General features: G+C 47.5%; 1 protein-coding gene across 6 annotated transcripts in view; it reads left to right on the plus strand.

Moving 5' to 3' along the window:
• ARNT2 (aryl hydrocarbon receptor nuclear translocator 2) overlaps positions 1–22,260 on the plus strand; it is a 197,114-nt gene that overhangs the window by 155,030 nt on the left and 19,824 nt on the right. For all 6 annotated transcript variants that reach the window (XM_004056650.5, XM_019011003.4, XM_063698766.1 and 3 more), the window contains exons 12-15: positions 3,748–3,899; positions 14,891–14,963; positions 15,730–15,853; positions 21,116–21,215. In XM_004056650.5, coding sequence (XP_004056698.1) covers positions 3,748–3,899; positions 14,891–14,963; positions 15,730–15,853; positions 21,116–21,215 — 449 coding nt within the window. The remainder of the gene's footprint in view (positions 1–3,747; positions 3,900–14,890; positions 14,964–15,729; positions 15,854–21,115; positions 21,216–22,260) is intronic.

Raw genomic sequence — 22,260 nt, forward strand, 5'->3', positions numbered from 1 at the left:
AGCCCCGGCCACAGGGCACTGTGGGCAGCGGCCAAGCAGCCACAGGGACATCCTGGAGCACACCGCACCTCGGCCCCGTGCTTGTGTTCTTTGGTCTCCGGCCACTGACAGCCAAGGTGGGGGTCAAATGTTGATAAAGGGAAGTGGCTTCTTCTTGCAGAAGCAGGGAGGTGGCTACGTCAGCTAAGAGCCAGCTCTTGAACTCTGGATTTAAACAAAAGCACTTGAATAGCCCAGACAGGAGGCCCTTAGAACTTGATTGTTTGTGAGGAATTTGAGTTTGAGGGGGTGAGAGGGAGCCAGCCAGGAACTGGGAAACTTGCCTCTGCTCTTGGATTCCCTCTCCAGGCACAGTTTACCTATAAGTCAAAAAGAGCTGAACTCTGTGAAAGTGAAAACAGGCTCCCATCTCCCCCGTCTCCTGTCCACTCAGGTACCTTCCATGATGATGAAGATGATGAAGGGGGCTGTTTTTATGAAGAGCCAGGCTAAGCCGGGTTTTATGCTTGGCCTTGGCCATCTACTGCATTGCACCTGGGTTAAGCACAGCCACGTGTATCACCCTGGTCTGAGGGCCTGGACCATGTCACCTGCACCATGCATAGCCAATCCCCCATCACATCTCAGGTTTCCCAGCCTCCCAACATTTGCCCATTGCTGTGCCTTCTGCCAGGAGAGCCCTCCCCACACATCTTCACTTGCCAACACTTTACCCACCTTCCAACTGTGTTCCAAACCCCATTTCCCTCCAGGAGCCGTCTTCAGATCCTAACTGCAGGTCATCTGTCCTCGCCCTCCTGGTAACCCCATGGCATTTCATCTTGTGTTTCTGTAGTGGCAGCAAGCATACTGTCTCTGGGTTACAGTTATCTACACATTGATCCTTCACCTGCTGGCTGAGAGGCTCTTTGGGGAGAGAGAATGTGCATTGGCAGTAGGGATTTATGCAAAGGGCTTTGGGGCCAGGTAGATCTAGGCTTAGGATCATAAGGCTTTAGGCAACGTATTCAACTCCTTTGAGGCTCAGTTTCCAGGTTCACAAAATGCTGTTATGGGGACTGCTTGAGCTAACATGTCTAAGGTGCTTGGCCTATAACTTGGACCCAGGAGGGTGCAGAACTGCCCGCTCCCTTGTTCTGTTCTCTTTCCACAGCTCCTAAGGCTGAGCTTCCCTTTCCCCAGCTCCTAAGGTCGTGCCTTCTGTGTGCTAGTTGCATGGAGCTAACAAATTTCACACTATCTCGGGCATTCTAGTTAGAAGAAACAAACAAAAAAAAGGACCGCCCTTCCTGTGCTTCCTCAGAATGCAGAAGATGTGGGTTTCAAAATGTGGACAGTGACTCCCTATGTCCCCTGTTTTTGGTGCAGACACACAGAAGTCCCCCTTGGTTGCTGACCTGAGAGGCACATGGCCTTGACCTCCAGCCCCAAGGGGAAACAGCCAGGTTGCTGTTGGGGCCGCAGATGTGCCTGGCCTTACTTACTCTGCAGCTCAGCCTCCTCCCCTGTGGTGTCAGGGACAGCCTCCCACCCTCCCAGAGCTCTTGGTTTGGTTTATTTATCACTCAGGGATTTCCCACCAGGGAGCCTTATCTGACATCCGCAGGCTCAGATCTTGTCTGGCTTCCCCTAGGGACAGTGCGGAGGGGGGATGGCCAGCCCCAGCCGTGGGGCCAGCACACCATTGAGTCCCTGCGGGAAGTGTGCTCTGAGAGCCTGCTCCTTGCAGGGCTTGAGGATAGAGATGGGGTATTCACAGGTGACCAAGATGTCCCTGTCCCCATGCTGCATGCAGTCTGGCCAAGATGACAGACATCACCGAAGAATAGACCACAAGTGTGGCGGGTGTGAGGAATGGGTGAGTCAGACCTTCCCTGATCACAGGGACCAAGTCCCCGTTCTAATCTGTGGTCACATTGTGATCTCTCAGTCGGCAAACCCAACTGCCATGGCCCAGAGATTTACCAGCCCTGATCTGGGGTCTGCACATGCCTGTGGAGGGGAGAACTCCTGCTCACTGTATTTTGTGCCAGGGGTGTAATCACACCCAGGCCTAGCCCCACCAGTCATTTATATCCCTTCTTCCATTTGTGCCTCGACCATGAGAACCACACCCGAATGCTACCTTCTGCACATATGCGTGCGTATTTCCGTGTCTGGTTTGCTGTGTGTGCATACAATGCATACAGCAGTCCCCCTTATCTGCCGTGTTGCTTTTGACAATTTCAGTTACCAGCAGTCAACCACAGTCCAAAAATATTAAATGGAAAATTCCAGAAAGAACTCATCAGTTTTAAATTGTGTGCTGTTCAGAGTAGCATGATGAAATCTTGTGCCTTCCCACTCTGTCCAGCCTGGGATGTGAATCCTCCCTTTGGCCAGTATATACACACTATGTTCGCTACCTGCCCAGTAGTCTCTTAGCCACCTCAGTTATGAGATCAACAGTATCGTAAGACTTGCATTCAAGTAGCCCTTATTTACTTAATAATAGCCCCAAAGTGCAAGAATAGTGATGCTGGCATATTGGTATAATTGTTCTATTTTATTATGAGTTGCTGTTAATCTCTTACTGTTTCTAATTTATAAACTTTATCATAGGTATGTATATATAGGAAACAGCATAGCATCTATAGGGTTTGGTACTATTCACAATTCCAAGCATCCACTAGGGGTTTTGGATTGTAGCCCCCTTGGATAAGGGGGCACTGCTATATATTTTATTTATTCTTCTTCTTTTTTTTTTTTTTGAGACAGAGTCTCACTCCATCACCCAGGCTGGAGTGCAGTGACGCAATGTCTGCTCACTGTAACCTCTGCCTCCTGGATTCAAGCGATTCTCATGCCTCAGCCTCCCAAGTAGCTGGGATTACAGGCATGGGGCCTGGCTGGTTTTCGTATTTTTAGTAGAGACGGGGTTTTGCCATGTTGGCCAGGCTGGAGCATATTTTCAATAGAACAAAGGGGAGATCTGTATAGCCAGAGGGACAATCTTGTGATTTGGAAATGAGATCTTGCTTCCTGTCCCAGCTTTTCCACCAAAGTTGTCTGATCTTGGATGACTTATTTAATTTCTCTGAGTCTCAGTATTATCAGCTGTAAATAAAAGAACTCATCTTACCAAACTCTTATGAGGCTCTTTCTGAAGCAATACATTTGAAATCATATTACAACATCAAAGTGTCATACACAGAAACTTATAAATAAATAAATAATCCATAGAAAGTGATCATTTCATTACATCTCCTACCAGAGAGTCTACTGACTCCATTTTACAACGTTAAGCAGGGTTAAGCATCTTGTATGTTGTGGTAGCAAGAAATAAATCGATGAATACAATGTAGCTACATACCTGAGTGAGATAACTTGGGGGTGAGTGGAGAGCACCAAATCCAGAGTACCCTAGCAACCGAGGCAAAAAGAAAAACGCTCTGGCTTGCAGAGTTTTCATGATCTCATTTGTAAAAGCTAAATTAAAAGTCCTGCTATAAAGCAGGCATTGAGTGGTTGCTTTCTCATACCATGGTTACAGAATGACCCAAATGCAGCACCCCATTTCACCAGAAGGTAGGCGGAGGAGTTCCCATTGCAAAACTGCTCTCCCTCTCTTACTGTCTTTTAGCCACAATGCCCCTATTCTGAGGTCCTGCTGGCCCCTGCCGCAACCCCACTGCCTGCAGCCTCTCCCTCCTCCCGTTTGGCACCATCCTTCCTCCTGCTGACTTCCTTCTCCAAATGTTTTCTCAGGTGGTTAAGCTGAAAGGCCAAGTCCTGTCGGTCATGTATCGATTTCGCACCAAGAACCGGGAGTGGATGTTGATCCGCACCAGCAGCTTCACATTCCAGAATCCCTATTCTGATGAGATTGAGTACATCATCTGCACCAACACCAATGTCAAGTACGTACACTGCCATTTCCCTCTCCTGGAATCCACATGCGCTTGCTTGGGTCCAGAGCTGGCAATTATATTTGGAGTTCTTTCTCCCTGCCGGCTCTCCCTGCAGCTGGAAATCCCTGCAGGATTAAGAATAGAGGAGACTGTAGGTCCCCATCACTGTCTCCCTCCCATGTTCCTCCTTCTCATTTCCCTCCTGATTTGTGAGAAACAAAAGAATGAGTGATAATCATGACACTCCCTTCCCTTCGGTGCAAGGTGCTCCAGTTTCTGCTCCTCTTTTCTTCCCCCTGAGCATGGACCTCAGCCAACTGGAGCTCTGCTGGGCCCCGCCTTGTTGCTCCCTGTTGCAGCAGCTGCTTGTGCCTGGTTTCTTGGTCCTACCGAAGTCGGGGGTGGAGGAAGTGAGGCTGAGCCTCTTGGCAGCTCTAGGGAATGGGACAGGTGGCCTGGGTGTAGGCACCTCAAGGACACATGATTTCCCTGCTGCCCAGCCGTGGAAGCATTCCTCCCTGCCCAGGGTCCGAGGATCCCAAGATCTCTGCTGGAATCACCACTCCTGTGTTCCATGCATGTTAGCAGACCTCACACTACTTCCTGGCTGTGCGTCCTTGAACAAGTCACTTCCTCTCTTCACCTCCCTCATAAGGTTGCTGTAAAGATTAAATGAAGTCAAGCTACAGGCCAGACACTTGGTTCAACTTCCAGCACAGTGAGCATGACCTTGAACAGGTCATGCCTCCTCTGCATTTAATCTCAAGGAAATACAAGGCCAAGGAACCAACACAAAGACATTTGGACAAAAGGATGTCCAAGCAAACGCAAGCATGTGGAAGCCATGGCCAGTGTGTCGGGAGGACTGTAGCATGCAAGGGTATGAGATGAGGCTGGCATCCGGAGAACTGTCCCCATGTCTCACCATCGTAGTCAGTGGCACCAGCATCCATCATTTTCCCCAGTTCAGCACTTAGTCGGGGGACCTGTTTCCAACCCTACCACCTCTTCTTCCTCATCTGCTGACATCCCTTCTCGGTAGCCTCCCTGGGATTCTGAAGCCTCCAGGCGGTCACCACAGCCTACTGGCACTCTCAGAACTTGCCTGGCTCTGCCCTCTGTTGCCGTCTCTGAGCCCCTTGGATTTGGGAGTTCCCATCTGGGCCCCACAAAGTAACCTTCTTTCCAGGCAACACCACCCTCTGAGTCCTCAGCCTCTGCCCTGCTCCTGGGCCAGAAGTCACAGAGCTGGACAGACAAGCCCATGAGAGACCCCTCAGAGGGCCAATGACCTGGATTTTTTTTTAAATTTTAGATTCGGGGGGTACATATGCAGGTTTGTTACATGGATATATTGCATGATGCTGAGGCTTGGACTTCAGCTGAATCCATCACCCAAAGGGTGAACATAGCTCCCAACAGGTGATTTTTCAACCCTTCCCTCCCTCCCACCCTCCCTCTCTAGTAGTCCTCCCAGTGTCTATTGTTCCCATCTTTATGTCTGTGAGTACCCCATGTTTAGTTCCTACTTAAAGGTGAGAACACACGGTATTTGGTTTTTTGATTCTGCATTCATTCACTTAGGGGAATGGATTCCAGCTGCATCCATGTTGCTGCAAAGGACGTGGTTTTGTTCTTTTTAGTGGCTGCATATTTTGTGTCATTTATGTACCACCCACATTTTCTTCTTCTTCTCCTTTTTTTTTTTTTTAATTGAGACAGAATCTCACTCTGTCACCTAGGCTGGAGTGCAGTGGCACTATGGGCTCATTGCAACCTCGACTTCCTGAGCTCAGGTGATTCTCCCACCTCAGCCTCCCGAGTAGCTGGGACAACAGGCACACACCACCACGCCTGGCTGATTTTTTTGTATTTTTAGCAGAGATGGGGTTTTGCCATGTTGCCCAGGTTGGTCTCAAACTCCTGGACTCAGGCAATCTGCCTGCTTTGGCCTCCCAAAGTGCTGGGATTACAGGTGTGAGCCACCATGCCCAGCCCACGTTTTCTTTATTCAGCCCACCGTTGATGGGCACCTGGATTTATTCCTTGTCTTTGCTATTAGGAATAGTGTTGCAATGAACCTGCAAGTCCAAGTGTCTTTTTGGTAGAACAATTTATTTTCCTTTGAGTATATACCCAGTAATGCAGTAATGGGATTGCTGGGTTGACTGGTAATTCTGTTTTTAGCTTCTTGAGAAATCTCCAAACTGCTTTCCACAGTGGCTGAACTAATTTACATTCCCATCATCAGTGTGTGAGCGTTCTCTTTTCTCTGCAACCTCACCAGCATCTGTTTTTTTTTTGTTTTTTGTTTTTTTTTTACTTTTTAATAATAGCCATTCTAACTGGTGTGAGATGGTATCTCATTGTGGTTTTGATTTGCATTTCTCTGGTGATTAGCAATGATGAGCATTTTTTTCATTTGTTTGTTGGCTGCTTCTGTGTCTTCTTTTGAGAAGTATCTTGTTCATGTCCTTTGCCCACTTTCTAATGGGGTTTTTTTTTTCTCATTGATTTGTTTAAATTCCTTGTGGATTCTGGATATCATTTCTTTGTCAAATGCATAGTTGGCAAATATTCTTTCCTATTCTGTAGATTGTCTGTTTACTCTATTGATAGTTTTGTTGTTGTTGTGTTTGTTTGTTTTTTCTGTGCAGAAGCTCCTTAGTTTAATTAGATGATGACCTGAATTCCAACCCCAGCTCCCAACTGGGCAAGTCACCTACTCTTTCTAAGCCTCGGTTGCTTCATCTGTAAAATGGGGAGAATGACAGAACCTACTGGCCCAGAATCATAGAATTTTTCTGCAGATTCTGCATGGAGCTACTGCATATGAAGCACTCTACTGTGATAGCAGGCCGAGTCGGCCCCGGTAAATGTGGTCTGCAGTAACTATCACTGAGACTGTCAACAGCACCAGCAGCAGCAACCCTGCCACCCTTTGCAGCGACTTGGCAGTTTCTTGGGCCAGCTCTTGCCTGCAGCCCTAGATTATGTTTGGTCTCCTAAATGCCCTGCCTGCCTTCTTCCTCTAACTTTGGGCAGATCACCTTGCCTTCCAACAAACAGAGACACCAGGACCCTCCTGGTGATTCTCTTCCTGTTCATGAGTGTATCTATCTCAATGCCCTCCTCTCCTCCATTTCTGGCATCTAGCAGAGGCAAAGCCTCCTCCTTCCAGGGCCAAACTCTGCACCTTCTTCATCTCCCTGCACGTCCCTGGACTCCCGTGACCCTCCCTTCTTGTCTCATCCTCCTTGTTGGCTCCTTCTCGGGCTTTCACATAGGCACCTGACTTCCTGATCTCGGAGAATCCCTGTCTGGCCAACCCACCAAAGCTCCCCGCCCACCTGGCCCTGCCAGACATGTCTGTGGGAACCTCCTTCTTCACCATTCATCTGTTGTTAGCACCTTACAGCCTGGCTTTTGCCCTGAAGGTATTGAAATTGTTTTCCCAGCAGCCTCGGATAACTCATATGAAATAACCTGTTCTCACTGGTCATTCTACCCAAACTCTGTCCAACCAGCTCCTCTTTGTTAATGTCACCCTTGGCTGACTTGATATTCTGATTCTTTTTTTACCTTTGCCTTCTAGTCAAGACTTTCTTGGTTGTAAGTAGAGCAGGAACAAATGTACTAAGTCATAGTTCCAGGTGTGCAAAAAGATAATACTATTTTACTATTTTCTATTCTGATTTTATCTAGTGAAACTCAGTTAGCTTGGCCAAATTAAGGAAGTTTTATTGTCTCACTTCTCCCAACATGGGAAAAGGGTGGTTCTTCTTTACTCAGGAAGCAGAGAGGTACCACCTCTGTGCCAGGCTCATGTGTGGCCCGGACTTGAAGAAAATAGGGAAGCTTGAGAAACGGGAGTAAAGGTAAGCAGGGCTCAGGATTCCATGGTGCTTCCTTTGTTCAACAGATGGGTTATGGAGGGTGCTGAGCATGGGCCTTTCAGGAGCTCTTGAGACAGAGTAACAGGATGTGCTCACTGACCTGAAGGAGCCAGGTGCAGGGCGGTGAGAGCCCCAAAGGGAGAGGAGGAGGAAAACACCAGCCTGGATCTGCTTAGCATCTGTTCAAGACATAGCTTTAAATGCCAGCCTGGATCTGCTTAGCATCTGTTCAAGCCATAGCTTTGTCCCAGGCTCATACCTCCTGTCATGGCCCCTTGCTCCAGCCACTCCAGGCTAAGACTTGAGCTCCAATAACGTTCTTGAGCTCCAAGAACGTAAGAAGGGGCAGACGGGAGGGACAGGTAGAATGCAATGGGGGCATAGAATAAATACTTCCCCCCAGGGCCTCGGAGAAAGCATCCCCAGGAAGTAGCACTGCAGTGGGGTTTGCAAGAAAAGTAAAGATCCCCCTGTGAAAACCAACCCCCTGGCTAAGGTTTTGCTTCATTTTTCTGAAAGTCAGGCAGCATTGAGAAGACAGAAAAGCCATCTTGTACAGGGGGTGGCCTACGTAGTTCCTCCAGACAACTGCTCTTGCAGCTTGTGAGGTTACACGGATCAGGATACCCCCTCAGGACACAGTTACACCAGAAGCCTCAATCTGTGTCTCTGAACTGAAAGGTCCTACATTGGTGAAGTTGGTTGGAAAAGTCTACTGTGGACGGTAGAGGGCAGTGACAACCAGGGATGTGAACTGGCCAGCTCTTTTTTGAATTTGTGAGGCGAAACTTTGCCAGCAGTAGGCAGACTTGTTATGGAAAGATCCTTAAATGCTCTGTGCTGAGGGGAGGGGATGGCGAGGGTGGAGTGTGGGCAATTTGCAAGCTCGGTTGCTTTCAGTCAAAAGCATCCAAAAGAAACTTCCTGGAGAAATTGAGTGTTTAATGCTGAACATTTGTGTAAAGCCACTACAAAGAAGACCTCTTTATCCTTGCATTTTTTCCTGTTCCATCAAATATGGAATGAGGTCCAGAAAAACACAGACTGATTTAACGTGCTGGTCACACAGCACAACTTTGAAACGTGCCTTGGCACTGGGGGGCCAACACTCATTTGGGGCTGTTTGTTAGCTTGAGTCATTTCAGCGTTTTTACATGGGCACGACCTAGCTGCTGTGCTTTCTTCATTTCTGACATCTTTTTAGGGAAGTGATCTGAAGTTATCTCTTTGCGTCTGTTCAGGCCAAGTCCTATTTCTTGTCACAGCATTGTTCCAATGTTGTCATAACCACACCTGTTGGTCGTGCTCGTGTATGTGTGTGTGTGTGCATGTGTTTTTAAAACCCCAGAATGCCCAGAATCATGATGGAGTCTCTCTCGAGCTGACTCACCATCACGTCTCCTTCGGCATGCTTAGCAGTGGCCACCTGGTTGGTCCTGGGCAGGCAGTGGAGCATGGGGTGGGTACAAATGAAGTCAAAGGAAGGCTGCATTCCTGGTCTCTGCAGAGCGTAGAGGCAGTAAGGGGCTGAAACAGCCAGTCACCAAGCCCCAGATCTGGGAGCTATCCTGGATCCCTCCCTCTCATTCACCTCAACAGGCAACCTGGCACAGAACCAGAGCCCCACAGGTTCTACCTGCGATTCTCTCTAGCGCGTCTCCTCCTCTGCCTCTTTGGCCCTGCCTCAGCTGAGGCCTTTGCCGTCTCACAAGTGATCATCGGTCTTCCTGACCATCTCCCCTGCCTTCCATCAGGCCCCTGCTGAGCCAGTCCACGTGGCCCAGGAAGTGAGCTCTAACACACACACGCGCGCACACACATGCATGACTGGACCATGCTGCTCCCTGCCCCGATCAAATCAATTCCAAACCCTGTAACAAGCATTTCGAGTCCTTCACAATAGGCATGCAGATGGTGCTCAATCAGGGTGGATATTATTAGCCTCCATCCCCAGACGCCTCCCAGTGTGCTTCCAGTTACTTCCAGGGACATGATTCCAGCTACCTCAGAATGCCCGCTTCATGGCTTCTTGCTCACTTACTCAGGCTGAGTAAAAACCCCTGTCCAGGGAGCATCAGGGAAAATTGACAGCATCTGCCCGGACTCCTGCACCTCGCCGGCAGGAAGCCGCGCTTGATGCATTCACTTTCTACTCCTCAGCCGTTGTAGCCCAGCTAATGGAGGGCAGCACTGGCTGCGGTATGAACCCACTTCCCTCGCATGTGCTGTCAGTCAGTTTTCTCCTGAGCAGCCCTGCTTTCTCCTTCTCTGGAATTTGCAAGCACTCCAAGGTTTATTTTTATACCATTGCCGTGAAATGTCTGAGAAAACTTCCCAGGGCTCTTCTCAGGATGGGGCAACCTGCAGGTCAGCACTTTCTCTTCCACACATGCTCAGCTATGGAAGCAGAAACGCAAAGGTTGTGGGATGGAGATGCTGATGTTCCGACCACAGAGCCAGAGCAGTTAGGGTCCTGGGGATTTACCAGCCATACCTGAGACCTAATTTTTCTGCTTCCCAGTGAAAGGAGCTTTTTCTGGTCTAGGAGCCCAAAGAGGAACAGAACTGAAGGCAAACCCCCGGCCTAATACCAAGAACCCTTATCACAGCCTTTATCCACATTAGAAACATGGGTCTTCCCCAAACACAGACCTGCACCAAGGTGTGTGAGTGGAGAGGGCTGGGTTTGTGCCCCACTTCGCCCCTTGGCCAGGCATCCGGGGCACAGCTACACAACTGCGCACAGTGGTCCCTGTCCTGTCTCTGAGATTCTGGGCCTGGGCTGGGCACAGCTGAGCTGCAGGTAGGAGTGGTTGTCATTTCCTGGAAAAAAGTTTGTGGGTTGAAGGTTGGGCTCTGGCAAAGGGGTAGAGAATGGTTCATGGATTGCTGCCATCAGGGGGAGTTCACTGCTTCAACCCCACAAAAGTCCCAAGGAACAGATTTTTCTCTTTCCTGTGGCTCAAGATGCCCAAAGTACTAGAATGGGAGACATGAAATAATTGTCCTTGTTATAGCCATGGGTATTTCTCTTGGGCTGGGGCAGCAGCCTAGGCCAGAGTAAAAAGACCACAGGGTCAACAGCCAGACAGACTTGGGTTTGAGTCCTATGTGTTCCATATTCTTGCCATATCACCCGGATGTACCGTTTACACATCAATTACATTCTAGCCATGTCGCCCTGGATGCATCATTTACATTCTAACTGTTACTCTGGACCCATAGTTCACACCCTGGACACTTACATCTACACTTTCATCATACGTCTCAGTTGCTTTATCTCTAAAATGAGGATACTGCAGAGATGTGAAAATGTTGACAAAGTGCTGGCCATCAGTCCTACATTCAGTGGAAGGTGACGGTGCCCCCAAGGTGTGAATCAAAGCAAAACATAACAAAAGCCATAAAGTAAGAATAAGAGAGTATAGAACGTAATGCTTTTTTTTCTATTGATTATACTGATTCGTTTTTCAATTTCTGAAATATCAATTTGTTTGGAAAATTATTTCTAGTGCTCCCACTTTGCTGGTCTAACAAGTGTGGGCTGAGACTGCCTGGTGGGAGATCACATGCTTTTGGTTTTATCCTTTTCCTTTTATCTGGGCTCCCACACCGACATTAGGAAGCAGACTGTACCCTTGGATAGAACCTTGTTCTTCCTGAGGCGTCATCTTAACTCACCACACTGTAATTGCTTGCCCACGCCTGTCTTTCCCTGGAGACTGTCAGTTCCATGAGGGCAGGGATCTTGTGGGTTCTGAGTCATCGGTCTGTCCCCGGTGCCTGGCAAAAGAGTTCCGTACAGTTCACTGAATGAATGACTCTTCTGGGCTGAATTCGAAACAGAATGTTCTCAGGGTCCTCCAACTGGGGTTCCCTTCAAGGAGGCCTTCCCTTATGGTGGGGACACACACACACCAGGGCCATCAGCACAGACGGCATGGCCAGAGGAGGAAATGGCGTTGAGATCATACGTATTTTGTAATGCCGAGTAAAAGAGTTTAGAAACAGAATCCAACTTATTTTGTGTTTCTCCAGGGGCAGAAGTTGTTCCCCAGATGAAAGTTATAGGGAGGTACATTTCAGCTCCTTAGGGGTCAGGCTTTTTATAAGTATTTCTGTCTGCAAATGGATCAGACTGCCCCAAAATGTAGTGAACTCTCTAGCAGAGAAAGTCAAGCAGAGACTGACCAGTTGCCTGTCAAAAGAAATGATGTACTGGGGGTTGCTGTTATCAGAGGAGCTGTGGACCAGATCACCTGTGTGCATTTGCTTCTTAGGAGCTGAGGAGAGTTGGTAAATAGCAATGCATCTTTTGTGTAATCCAAACAGCCTACACTTGGAATGAGAAAATCTAGTCTTGCTCAGTCTTCACAACTTACCAGCCTGGTGATTGTGTTTCTGCCACACACAGTTGGTGCACCCTCTGCCTTGCCTGTTTGCCTGGGAGGAAGACTGAAGTTAACCATTGTCGAAAGGGCCAAATGAGATCCCTTGATCTCTGTCCTGGTTAAGTTTGGCCAGTGGAGGGACTGGCTGGAAACAAGGGAACAAGAGTGGAAGAGGAAAAGGTATTAGGCAGCCTTGCTCACCACGGCTCTCACAGGTCTGATAGCTGCTCACTCCCCCTGTCCCTTTGGCCCTAGGGATGGTCATGGCTTCCTGTTGTTGCTAGCCTAGGGGCTCTTCACCATCCTAGTATAACAACTATGAAAGCTTTTCCTTTCCCAAATGGGGCAGACAGCAAAGCACCTTGAAATCAGAAGTATCAGGTCAGTCCTTGGCTCTGTTCTGTGATAGCCACTTGCCAGTTGGCCAACCTTGACAACCACTTAACCTCTTTGAACTTCAGTTTCTTAACTTTAATATGGGGGTAAAGTAACCACTCTGAAAGCTTAGTGTGAGGATTGGATGAGATAATGTAAACACCTGTTGGTTTATGGCCACACCTGTTAAGTAGCCCCTTCCCTAAACCTTCTTTAATCATCCCTTTTGAGGGTGCCATCTATTTTCTGCAAACCTCTAGCATCTCTGGGCCTCAGTTTCCTCATGTGGAAAGGGAATTTAAAAAAAAAAAACCTATTTCCAAGGTGACTGTGAGCCTAAGGTGAGTTAGGATGAATGCAGGCACCTAGCAGGGGGCCAGGGCAAATGCACAGGGGCGGGTGCAGGTGTTACCTCTGCCTTCCTTCCACCGTGGCCAGACACACCACCTCCTCCTGGATGGGGGCCTCCAGATTCTTGCCAAGCCTGTGCTTTTGCTGACAGTTACAATTTTGTTACAGTTTTTGTTACAGTTTGTTTACAGTTTTGTTACAGTGTTCCAGCCATGCATTCCTGGTGGTTCCTCCCCAGGAAGCTGGTCCACCTTCCACACCTGCTCCTCCCTACCAGCCACTTCCTCATCGTAGATAACAAAGGCTTCCTCTCCCACCCTCCCCTCTCTTCCTACCCACAGAATATCTAGCCAGCCCTCCTTGCATCCCAGACCCAGATGAGGGGAGGTGGCCTGTGGGCAGTTCCTCTATGGGGTTCCCCACCACCCAGTCTAGGACACAGCCATGGGTGAAAAAAGTGGGACCACGAACATGTCAGAGGAGACCCACTGTGATCCTTCTTGTTTCAAAATAGACAGTGGACATAAACAAAGGAAATCCATAATCTTCCTAATTAATGCAGACACTTGAGATATTGTTTTTCTTGGTGTTAAATTTTGCTCACCCACATACTGTTTGTGGCCATAATTGCAGCGTGCATAATATATTGTGCTGCCCTTGAACTTTTCCACAGCTTTCATCGTACCTTCCTGTGTTTCCAGACGATCTTCACAGTGGTTGCTGTCAGTGCTGTGGAATAGTCACTCAGGAAATTAATATTCAGGATTTACAAAGTCACTCCCGATTACAGCCAACTTTGCATGGGTAGCTCTTACTTCCTTCCACTGAATAATTTCCTTACTACAGCTCAGCAGCAGGATGGCCACCTGGGAGAGTGTGAGCAAGTCCACATTCCCCCTCATCTGGGTCACCACAGTTTTCCGAAAAGGTCGTGCCATGCACACTTCCCCAGCACCGTGTGACCATGGTAGTTTCAATGCAAAGCCACCGTGTGAAAAATATTTTTACCAACTTAGCAGTTGAAAAGTTATACTTCAAAGGTGTTTTAATTTACATTTATTTTGATTATTTTAATGGCAAAATGTTTCCCTGACTTGTTTATTGTATCTATTATATATACGTTATTATAGGTACATACAGTACATGTATATTTGTCCTTTTATTTATTTATTTATTTTGCTTGAATTGCCTGTTCATATGCTTTAAATTGATTGCTGGGCTGGGAGTAATGTCTGTTAGTAATTTGAATTGCATAGTACCACTAATAATTTTTGCCTGTCCTTCTTAATGATATTTACAATTGAAGAGGATCCTGTCATTTGCCCCATTTTTAGGCTCTGAGCTATAGAGTTCACTTTCCCTTGAAAACAACCCAGTTTTTAAACTTAAAGCCGCCATTTCCTCCAGCAAGTCTTTTTCTTCCCCATATGGAGCAGGCAGCAAAGCCCCTTGAAGTCAGAAGTATCAGGTCAGACCCTGGCTCTGTTCTGTCATAGCCATTTGCCAGTTGGCTGACCTTGGCAACCACTTAACCTCTTTGAACTTCAGTTTCTTAATTTTAGTATGAGGGTAGAATAACCACTGTGAAAGCATAGTGTGAGGATTGGATGAGATAATGTAAACACCTGCCCGTTTATGGCTAAGTGTTAGCTGAAGCCAACTGCTTCATTCAGCATTAAACCCAACTGCTTTTCTGAATTTGCCTTAAAGTATTTGTTCTGCGGTATCTTTTGACCCTGCATAAAATGAAGTCACACGTCAAAATTGGTTTCTTAAATAGTTGAGTTTGGTAGCCTAAACATGAAATGCAATGTCTGGAGTCTTGATTTAGGGCATTAAAAATAAAATAATTAAAAATGGAAAACAATGTAGAGATCCATCGGGTATCACCCACTCTGCCTCTGAGGTATGGGAAAAGTCCTGGCTTAGCCCTATTGTCACCCCTTCTGTTCTTCATGACCCTCTTTGTTGTCTTCTTGTTTCATAGGCAACTTCAGCAACAGCAGGCAGAATTAGAAGTGCACCAGAGAGATGGATTGTCATCGTATGACTTATCCCAGGTGAGTTTCTGGAAAACCCTTTCCCTGTTGGAATTGTCTCCAGCCCAATGGACTTGGGACTCAATTCAGCCCTGAGCTTGAGCCCCTCAACACAAAGGATTGCCCCATTCCCCCACTACAATGGAAAGAGCAGACCTACAGGTCCCCTGGGGGTCTGCTGCTGTCACTCCTCCCTGTAGAACTGAGCCATGAAGAATGTGTGAGTACCAGGTGAAGAACCAGGGGCCATAGTCAACCTAAGGGCTGAGGGACATTTCTGAGGACCATGCGTGAGCTGTAGTATAAGTATACTCAGAGGCCAGCAAGAGCAGCTTCTGATCCCCTTGGGCCCCTTGGCTTCTTGGCCATTTCCCTGCCACTGCCTGTGTCCTGTTCTTCCTCAATGTGCCTCTTCCTGTCATGCTCTGAGCCTCCCTCTTCACCGGCTCTGTCTCCTTTCCTTCTCCTGTCTCCACATGATGTCCACTTTTCCTGATATTTAGAGTAAGTTGATTGTTGTTCATTTCTCACTCTCTCTAAGAAAGTAATCAGTGTGACTCTGCTGTCCTTCCTCTGACCTTCAGTTCACCACCCCCTAACCCCCTCACCGGCTTTTCTTGGCTTTCACATATAGAAAAGCTTCCCACCCGATAAAATGTTCCAGCCCAAAATGCCAGTGATTCCAGAGGGAGGGGCCTCTGATGAAGGAGAGCTGGTGGCTCCTGGGGACGCATGTTCTGTGCCTTACGCATGAGTTGCTGTTGTGTTTTATTTAATGTGCAAATAGGTCCCCGTCCCCAACCTACCAGCCGGTGTTCACGAGGCCGGGAAGTCCGTGGAAAAGGCGGATGCAATCTTCTCCCAGGAAAGAGATCCTCGGTTTGCTGAAATGTTTGCAGGAATTAGTGCATGTAAGTTTCCAAATGGTACTGAGGTTTTGAGAGTGTGGGTTTACAGTTGCTTTCAGGCCATCTACAGACAGTACAGACAGCTACTCTTAATAAGAGGGGGCCACGGAAGGTGAGTTTTGAGTAACCATTGCAGGGTATAAAAATACACGAGTTGGAATGGATTCTGTCTACTCCTGGCCTTGCCTCTGTATACCAGTTACCCAGGGTAACCAACCTGGGGCCTGGCATCTCATCATTAAAATTTGAGGAGTTGGAACAAATGAGCTCTATTGTTCCATTGTGCTGTTAGTTTTATGAAGCCGAAGACATGTCTCTGTAAAAAGTTGCAATTCAATCCCTAACACACAGAGGACCACATTTTAAAATCAAAATGTGCGGTAAAAAAGAGAAACAAAAATGATCCTCTATCCTACCACCTGGATATAACCATTTTTAACTTTTTAAAGTATGTTTTTTCTATCTTTTTCTACACATATATATTCCTTTTTTATGTGAAATTGAGCTCACAGTAGCTTAGTTTTTTCACATGACAGTTTATTATGAACATATTTCCAGATTATTAGACAATCTTTTTTTGTCACTTGTGTAGAGTTCACGTGATTAATCCTCTGTGGTGGTCATTAGGCTGTCTACCTATGTCAGCATTGCCGTTAGAGGAGATGGTGCGGTTCTAACTTAAGGCATCACATGGGGCTGGCATGTCCAGCTGCCTCGCCCTCCCACTCAGATTACCACTGAGATTAACAAAATACAAAATTTGGAAAGATCTTTGTTGGTTCCAAAATCAGAAAAAGGATTCTATTTTCATGTGGTCAAGGAATTTTGACAAGATACAATGGAGTCAGGATGAGTTGAAGGGAGAAACCAGGTGGCTTGTGAAGAGGAAGCATGGGGAACTCTGTCACTGGAAAAGAAGCCCAATCCTGTCCCCTTGGGGCTAACAAGCTGAAGACAGTGAGGCCCGAGGCGAGGACAGACAGGCCTGTGGAAGGTGGGAAGGGAGCACACCTCAGCCCTCCTGATGCCAGCATGTTGGTGGAAAGTCAGAGCCTCCGGGTGCTGCAGCTGCCTCCCGTGAGGGCAGCAGGTGCCAACGCAGCACTAAGTCCCGTTGTCAATACACAACAAAAAACAGACCCCTCAGCACAACAGGGGAGGAGCCCCCGGCTCTTGGTTCCCATGGCCACCCACCCACATCAGTATTTCCTCGACTTTTCTAGAGAAATATCATCTCATCCAGTAAGAGGAGACAACAGCACATCTAAAAGGTTTTTTTTCTTCTCCAAATAAGCCTGAAATATTTGGCCAGAGACCCATAGCGTCTCAGAGAAATCCAAACATAGACACTTTTCCATAAAGTTAACAAAACAGGAAAAAAAAAAAAAAAAAAAAAAGACAGACAAGAAGAAAGAAGAGGGGGGAAGGGTCCAAAGGAAGGAATGAGAACAAATGTCCTCATTTGGAAATGAGTTTTTCTGATAAAGAGGAGAAGGTTCAAAGAATCTTCAGTATCTCTTCTCTAGGTGATTCCAGGCCATCCTGCATGTCTGAGAATGAGTTATTTGAGGTGGGGAAAGTGATGTTTAATAAAATGCGTCAGTACAAAACAGGCTAATACTGCAGAAATCCAAGTCAGTGAATTAGAAAGAAACGCGAATTTTCCCAAAATACAAAAACTTGGGTTTTCCAAGTGAAAGAGCTCAATGAATACTAGACAAAAATTTCAAAGAAACTCACACCTAGACGTGATCTGTTGTACTTAATTGTTTAAATTTGAAGAAAGGAAGAAAAAATCCTGCAAATGTTGAGATTTTAAAAATTACCTTACCTACAAAGAGAAATCTTTATTAGCCTTCCCCAAGATATTAAGCGCCGGAAGACTTAGGAAGGTGGTGGCGGCGGGGCGGGGGGCGGGGGCGGGGGAGGGGGGACACAGGAATAAATAGAGAGTTTGGAAGAATATATGACCCTGAAATTTTCCACCAGCCAAGCTGCTTTCCTATTTGGAAGACAACAGAAAGATGTTCACAGGCATGCACTATCTACATATTCTGCTGGCAAAAAAACTACTTGCAAAATTGTACTTGTTTATGAAATGAATCAAAATATAGAACACGAGAATGGAAATGATAGGTTGGAAAAGCAGTGATGATGAAAAACGAAACTAATAACACTGAAAATTAACATAAAAATTATTAGAAGATACGAAAGACAGAAACAATAAATAAAATTAGAGTCTAAAACCTCAAATCAAGAAATTTAAAGATTTCTTCACCAAAGATCCAGACTGATTTTGGAATGGGGGTAGTATTTTTAAATAGATAAAGATTTATCATCAGTGAATATCAAGAATGATTAAATACGTCAACTCCCAATCAATAGCTCCTGAATAATATGCTGCCAAAATATGATATAACAAAAACAAACTGAAATGAACAATTTAACCTGAAAGAAGGGGTGGCGGAGATGCTTTGCAAACCCAAGAAGGAAAGTAGGGTCGTCAGTGTCGCCAAAGAAAAATTCAAACTGTCCAGTGGGCAGAGAAGCTTAATTTATTCAGATACAAGATGTAACCTAAAATGAAGATACAGATGTCATAAACACTGAAATATGTGAAAGCCAAAATAATTAGAATCCAGGAAGATGCTGATAAAGCCACATTATAGTGGAAGATCTCAGTAGGCCTTTCTCCATCTTTAACAGGTCATGTAGATCAAAATAATAAAATGGAGAAAAATATAGAAGACCGAAAACTAGAGTTTTTTAAATACAATTATATATAATATTATAATACGTATTATTATATATAATTTTATACCCTTCAAATGTCCTGGAGCAGTTACAAAGAAAATGTGTTTCTTATTTACCAAGTCACAAAAAACTTAAACACATGAGGAAAAAAATGGGTTGCATTTAGTTTGTTATCTTATTTTTATTTTGTTTGTTTGTTTGTTTGTTTTTTTGAGACGGTGTCTTGCTCTTTCGCTCAAGCTGGAGTGCAATGGCGTGATCTCGGCTCACTGCAACCTCCACCTCCCTGGTTCAAGTGACTGTCCCTGCTTCAGCCTCCCGAGTAGCTGGGATTACGGGTGTGCGCCACCATGCCAAGCGAATTTTTGTATTTTTTAAATTAGAGACGGGGTTTTGCCATATTGGCCAGGCTGGTCGCACACTTCTGACCTCAGGTGATCTGCCTGCCTCGGCCTCCCAAAGTGCTGGGATCACAGGTGTGCGCCACCGCGCCCGGCCTGCATTAAGTTTAGAGTCAGGAGAACTACCTAAGTCTACCTTCTTCTTGCCAGTTTGAGCCTCATCTCTCCCCTACACCAATCTTGCTCTTTATTCCCAAGATTCAAGATGTTATGATTGGGTTAGAAGTACACCCCCAGGAGCCTGGCTCCTTCCATCCTTTAAGGATTTCCCACTGTCTTACAGCTGTCACTGCAGCAGAAGAAAATGAACCATAAAAACTGCTCAGTGCCTCTTTTTCATTAAAGCCTCACAGAAGTTGTCTCCATGCATGGGAGAGTCAGCATGTGGTCTCTGCAGCCTGGTCTCTGGGCCCCAAGCCCACAAGCCTGAATGTCCATCACCGCATCACTGCTCACAGCCACTCGGAGGGACCTACCCAGTCTGCCCCCTATCACCGCCAGCAAGCCAGAGATGGGAGCAGATGCGGGGGCTGTATAGGCACAAAATAATCACCATGTAACTACACTTTATTTCCTTTATTCCAATATCGCATTGCGGGTGAACATGTTAGGGATTGTAGGAATGAGACGGGTAGACATTTGAAGATTCTGGGGCACTGGGAGGGGACTGCAGAGAGCCCTGGGCACCCTCGATGACCAAAGGAGGGAGAACTGTCACATTGGAGCCTGCTGTCTAGCACCTTGCCACCACTCGTGTTCCCACTCCTGTTTCTCAAACCACCATACAAAGCACCTTCTCTCTCGTATAAAATTCTAAACAGCCAGCTGGGTCTTGAGCCCATTTCTTCAGCCGTGTGGCTGTGGGTGAGCCTGTGGGTGAGACGACTGCTCACCATTCTGCGGTGGCAGAAAATCATGCATTATTGCACCTGCTGGCCAGGGGCTGAGTGTTTTCAGTGTTAGAGGAGCTCAGTCTCTCAAAGAAACCCTAGTGGAAGGTCAAGGCACACAGATCCAGGGCTGTTCCCTGGACATCACCTGCTGCGGCACCTGCTGGGTGAGGGTGGCAGGGGTAGCTGAGTTCCAGAGTGGGAAGAGCACTGGGCTTGCATTCACGCCTTGAGCCCTCCCTCGCCGGCTCATGACTTTGGACAAGCCACAACTCACTTTTCTCATCTGTAACAAACAATAGCAAACTTTTAGTTTCTGTTTGCTCTGTTAATCAGGCACTGTCGTAAGCACTTAGGTTAACTCACTGAATTGCCACTACAGCCTTCTAAGGAAGATACTTTTATTCTCGCCTTCTTTCTGTTGGGAAACTGAGGCAGGGGATGATTAAGTAACAGTCCAAGGTTGCACCTCTTACCTTGGAGATGGGATTCAGACCCAGAGAGCTGAGATCAGAGTCCATCCTCTTCGCTGTTACCCTGTGCTTCCTCACCCAGAACTAGAGGACTTGGAATCCCTAAACCGCAGGGTTGGAAAGATTGGATAAAATAATGTCTGAGAAAGAACTCTCACTAATTTTTTTTTTTTTTTGAGGTGGAGTCTTGCTCTGTCGCCCAGGCTGGAGTGCAGTGGCGTGATCTCAGCTCACTGCAGCCTCCGCCTCCTGGGCTCAAGCGATTCTCCTGCCTCAGCCTCCCGAGTAGCTGGAACTACAGATGGCTGCCACCATGCCTGGCTAATTTTTGTATTTTTAGTGGAGACAAGGTTTCACCATGTCGGCCAGGGTGGTTTTGAACTCCTGACCTCAAGTGATCCGCCTGCCTCAGCCTCCCAAAATGCTTGGATTACAGGTGCAAGCCACCATGCCTAGCCTCATTAATTCTTTTAATTTTCCCCACTGTCCAAAAAAGCCTTGCCGTCAAGCAGCCTGTGGCCTAGCCCAGGGGTCAAGAACAATAGCCCAATGCCTTCATGTGCCAGGGAGGCTCCAGAGGAGATGAGGAGGCAGAGGCAAGGCTGGGAAGATTGCGTGCAGGTGGGCTGCCCTGACTTGTGTCCTCCCGTTCCCACGCCCACCCCTGCACCTCTTCTTGGGGCAGCCTCCTCTGTGGTCTGCAGAGCAGGGAACCTTCGCATGTGACTCCTGCTCTGGTTTTCCTAGCGGAGAAGAAGATGATGAGCTCAGCCTCTGCAGCAGGAACTCAGCAGATCTACTCCCAAGGCAGCCCATTTCCCTCTGGACACTCCGGGAAGGCCTTCAGGTATGTGCCAGCGAGGGGGACAATGGCATGGGAAGATGCTCCCTCACCAAGAAAGCCCTGGGTCTCAGAGCACAGCTCTGTGGGCTGTAAGCATGAGTTAGTGGTTACTGGTGCTCAGGCCTTGGACTAAACTGAGGATTCTGGTGGCTCTGCTTCTGCTCTGTGAGCCCTCTATGAGTTGCCATAGATTCCTGGTGTCAGTTACTCTTTCTTGGATGTGAACAGCGCCAGCCACTGTGTTCTGTGGCAGTGATTGCCAGGGAGAAGGGAGTGAGTTCCCTCTAGCCAGGACCCAAGTGAGCTGGAGCTGGGAACAGCTGACAAGGTAGCAGAAAGTATCCTGTTGTCTGGTGCCCAGAGGCTACAGCCAAATCCAAGGAAGACTGGTCAGCTCAGCCCACCACGTCTGAGCCTCATCCTAAAGGGCACTCAAGGCTTCAGTCAGGGTGTCCAACCTTCCGAAGGGTTGGTTCTTAGCATCAAGGGCATCTGGTAGGTCACTGAGGAAGCCCTGACATCATCACTGGAGGCAAGGCCTGGCTCCACTGACTTCTGGGGAGACAGAAGCATCAACTGGGAAGAACGGTCAGAGAAGAGGCTGGCAGCTCTTGGGGAGGGTATGTGGGCACTCACCTGTGCCCACCAGACACCCTAAGTTCCTCATGCCCAGCAGGGCAGGGCTTCTCCAGTGAGGTTGGCCAGACCCTAAGCAGAGCTTCCAGATGCAGAGGCCAGGAGGGCAGGTGGGGCCGGCCACCCAGAGAGAGGCCTCTGCCATGGGACTGCGCTAGCCACAAGGAATGAGGATTTTGCTTCCACACTGGTTCATGGACAGACCTCCTGGAGACAGATTAGCAGACATTGCAGTGGCTCTGGTCTGGGGGCAGCAGACAAGAGGGCAGCCCTCTGTGAGCAGTCCCTAACCATCATCACCGCAGGTCACGCTGCTCTGCTGAGCAATAGTCAAGCCCTCCAGACTTCTCTTGGCTGCTGAGTTACTTAGCTACTCAGCACGCACTGACGGATCTCAGTTGATGCCAAGCCC

The sequence above is a fragment of the Gorilla gorilla genome, chromosome 16 (assembly GCF_029281585.2).
Source record: "Gorilla gorilla gorilla isolate KB3781 chromosome 16, NHGRI_mGorGor1-v2.1_pri, whole genome shotgun sequence".
NCBI classification, from domain to species: Eukaryota; Metazoa; Chordata; class Mammalia; order Primates; family Hominidae; genus Gorilla; species Gorilla gorilla.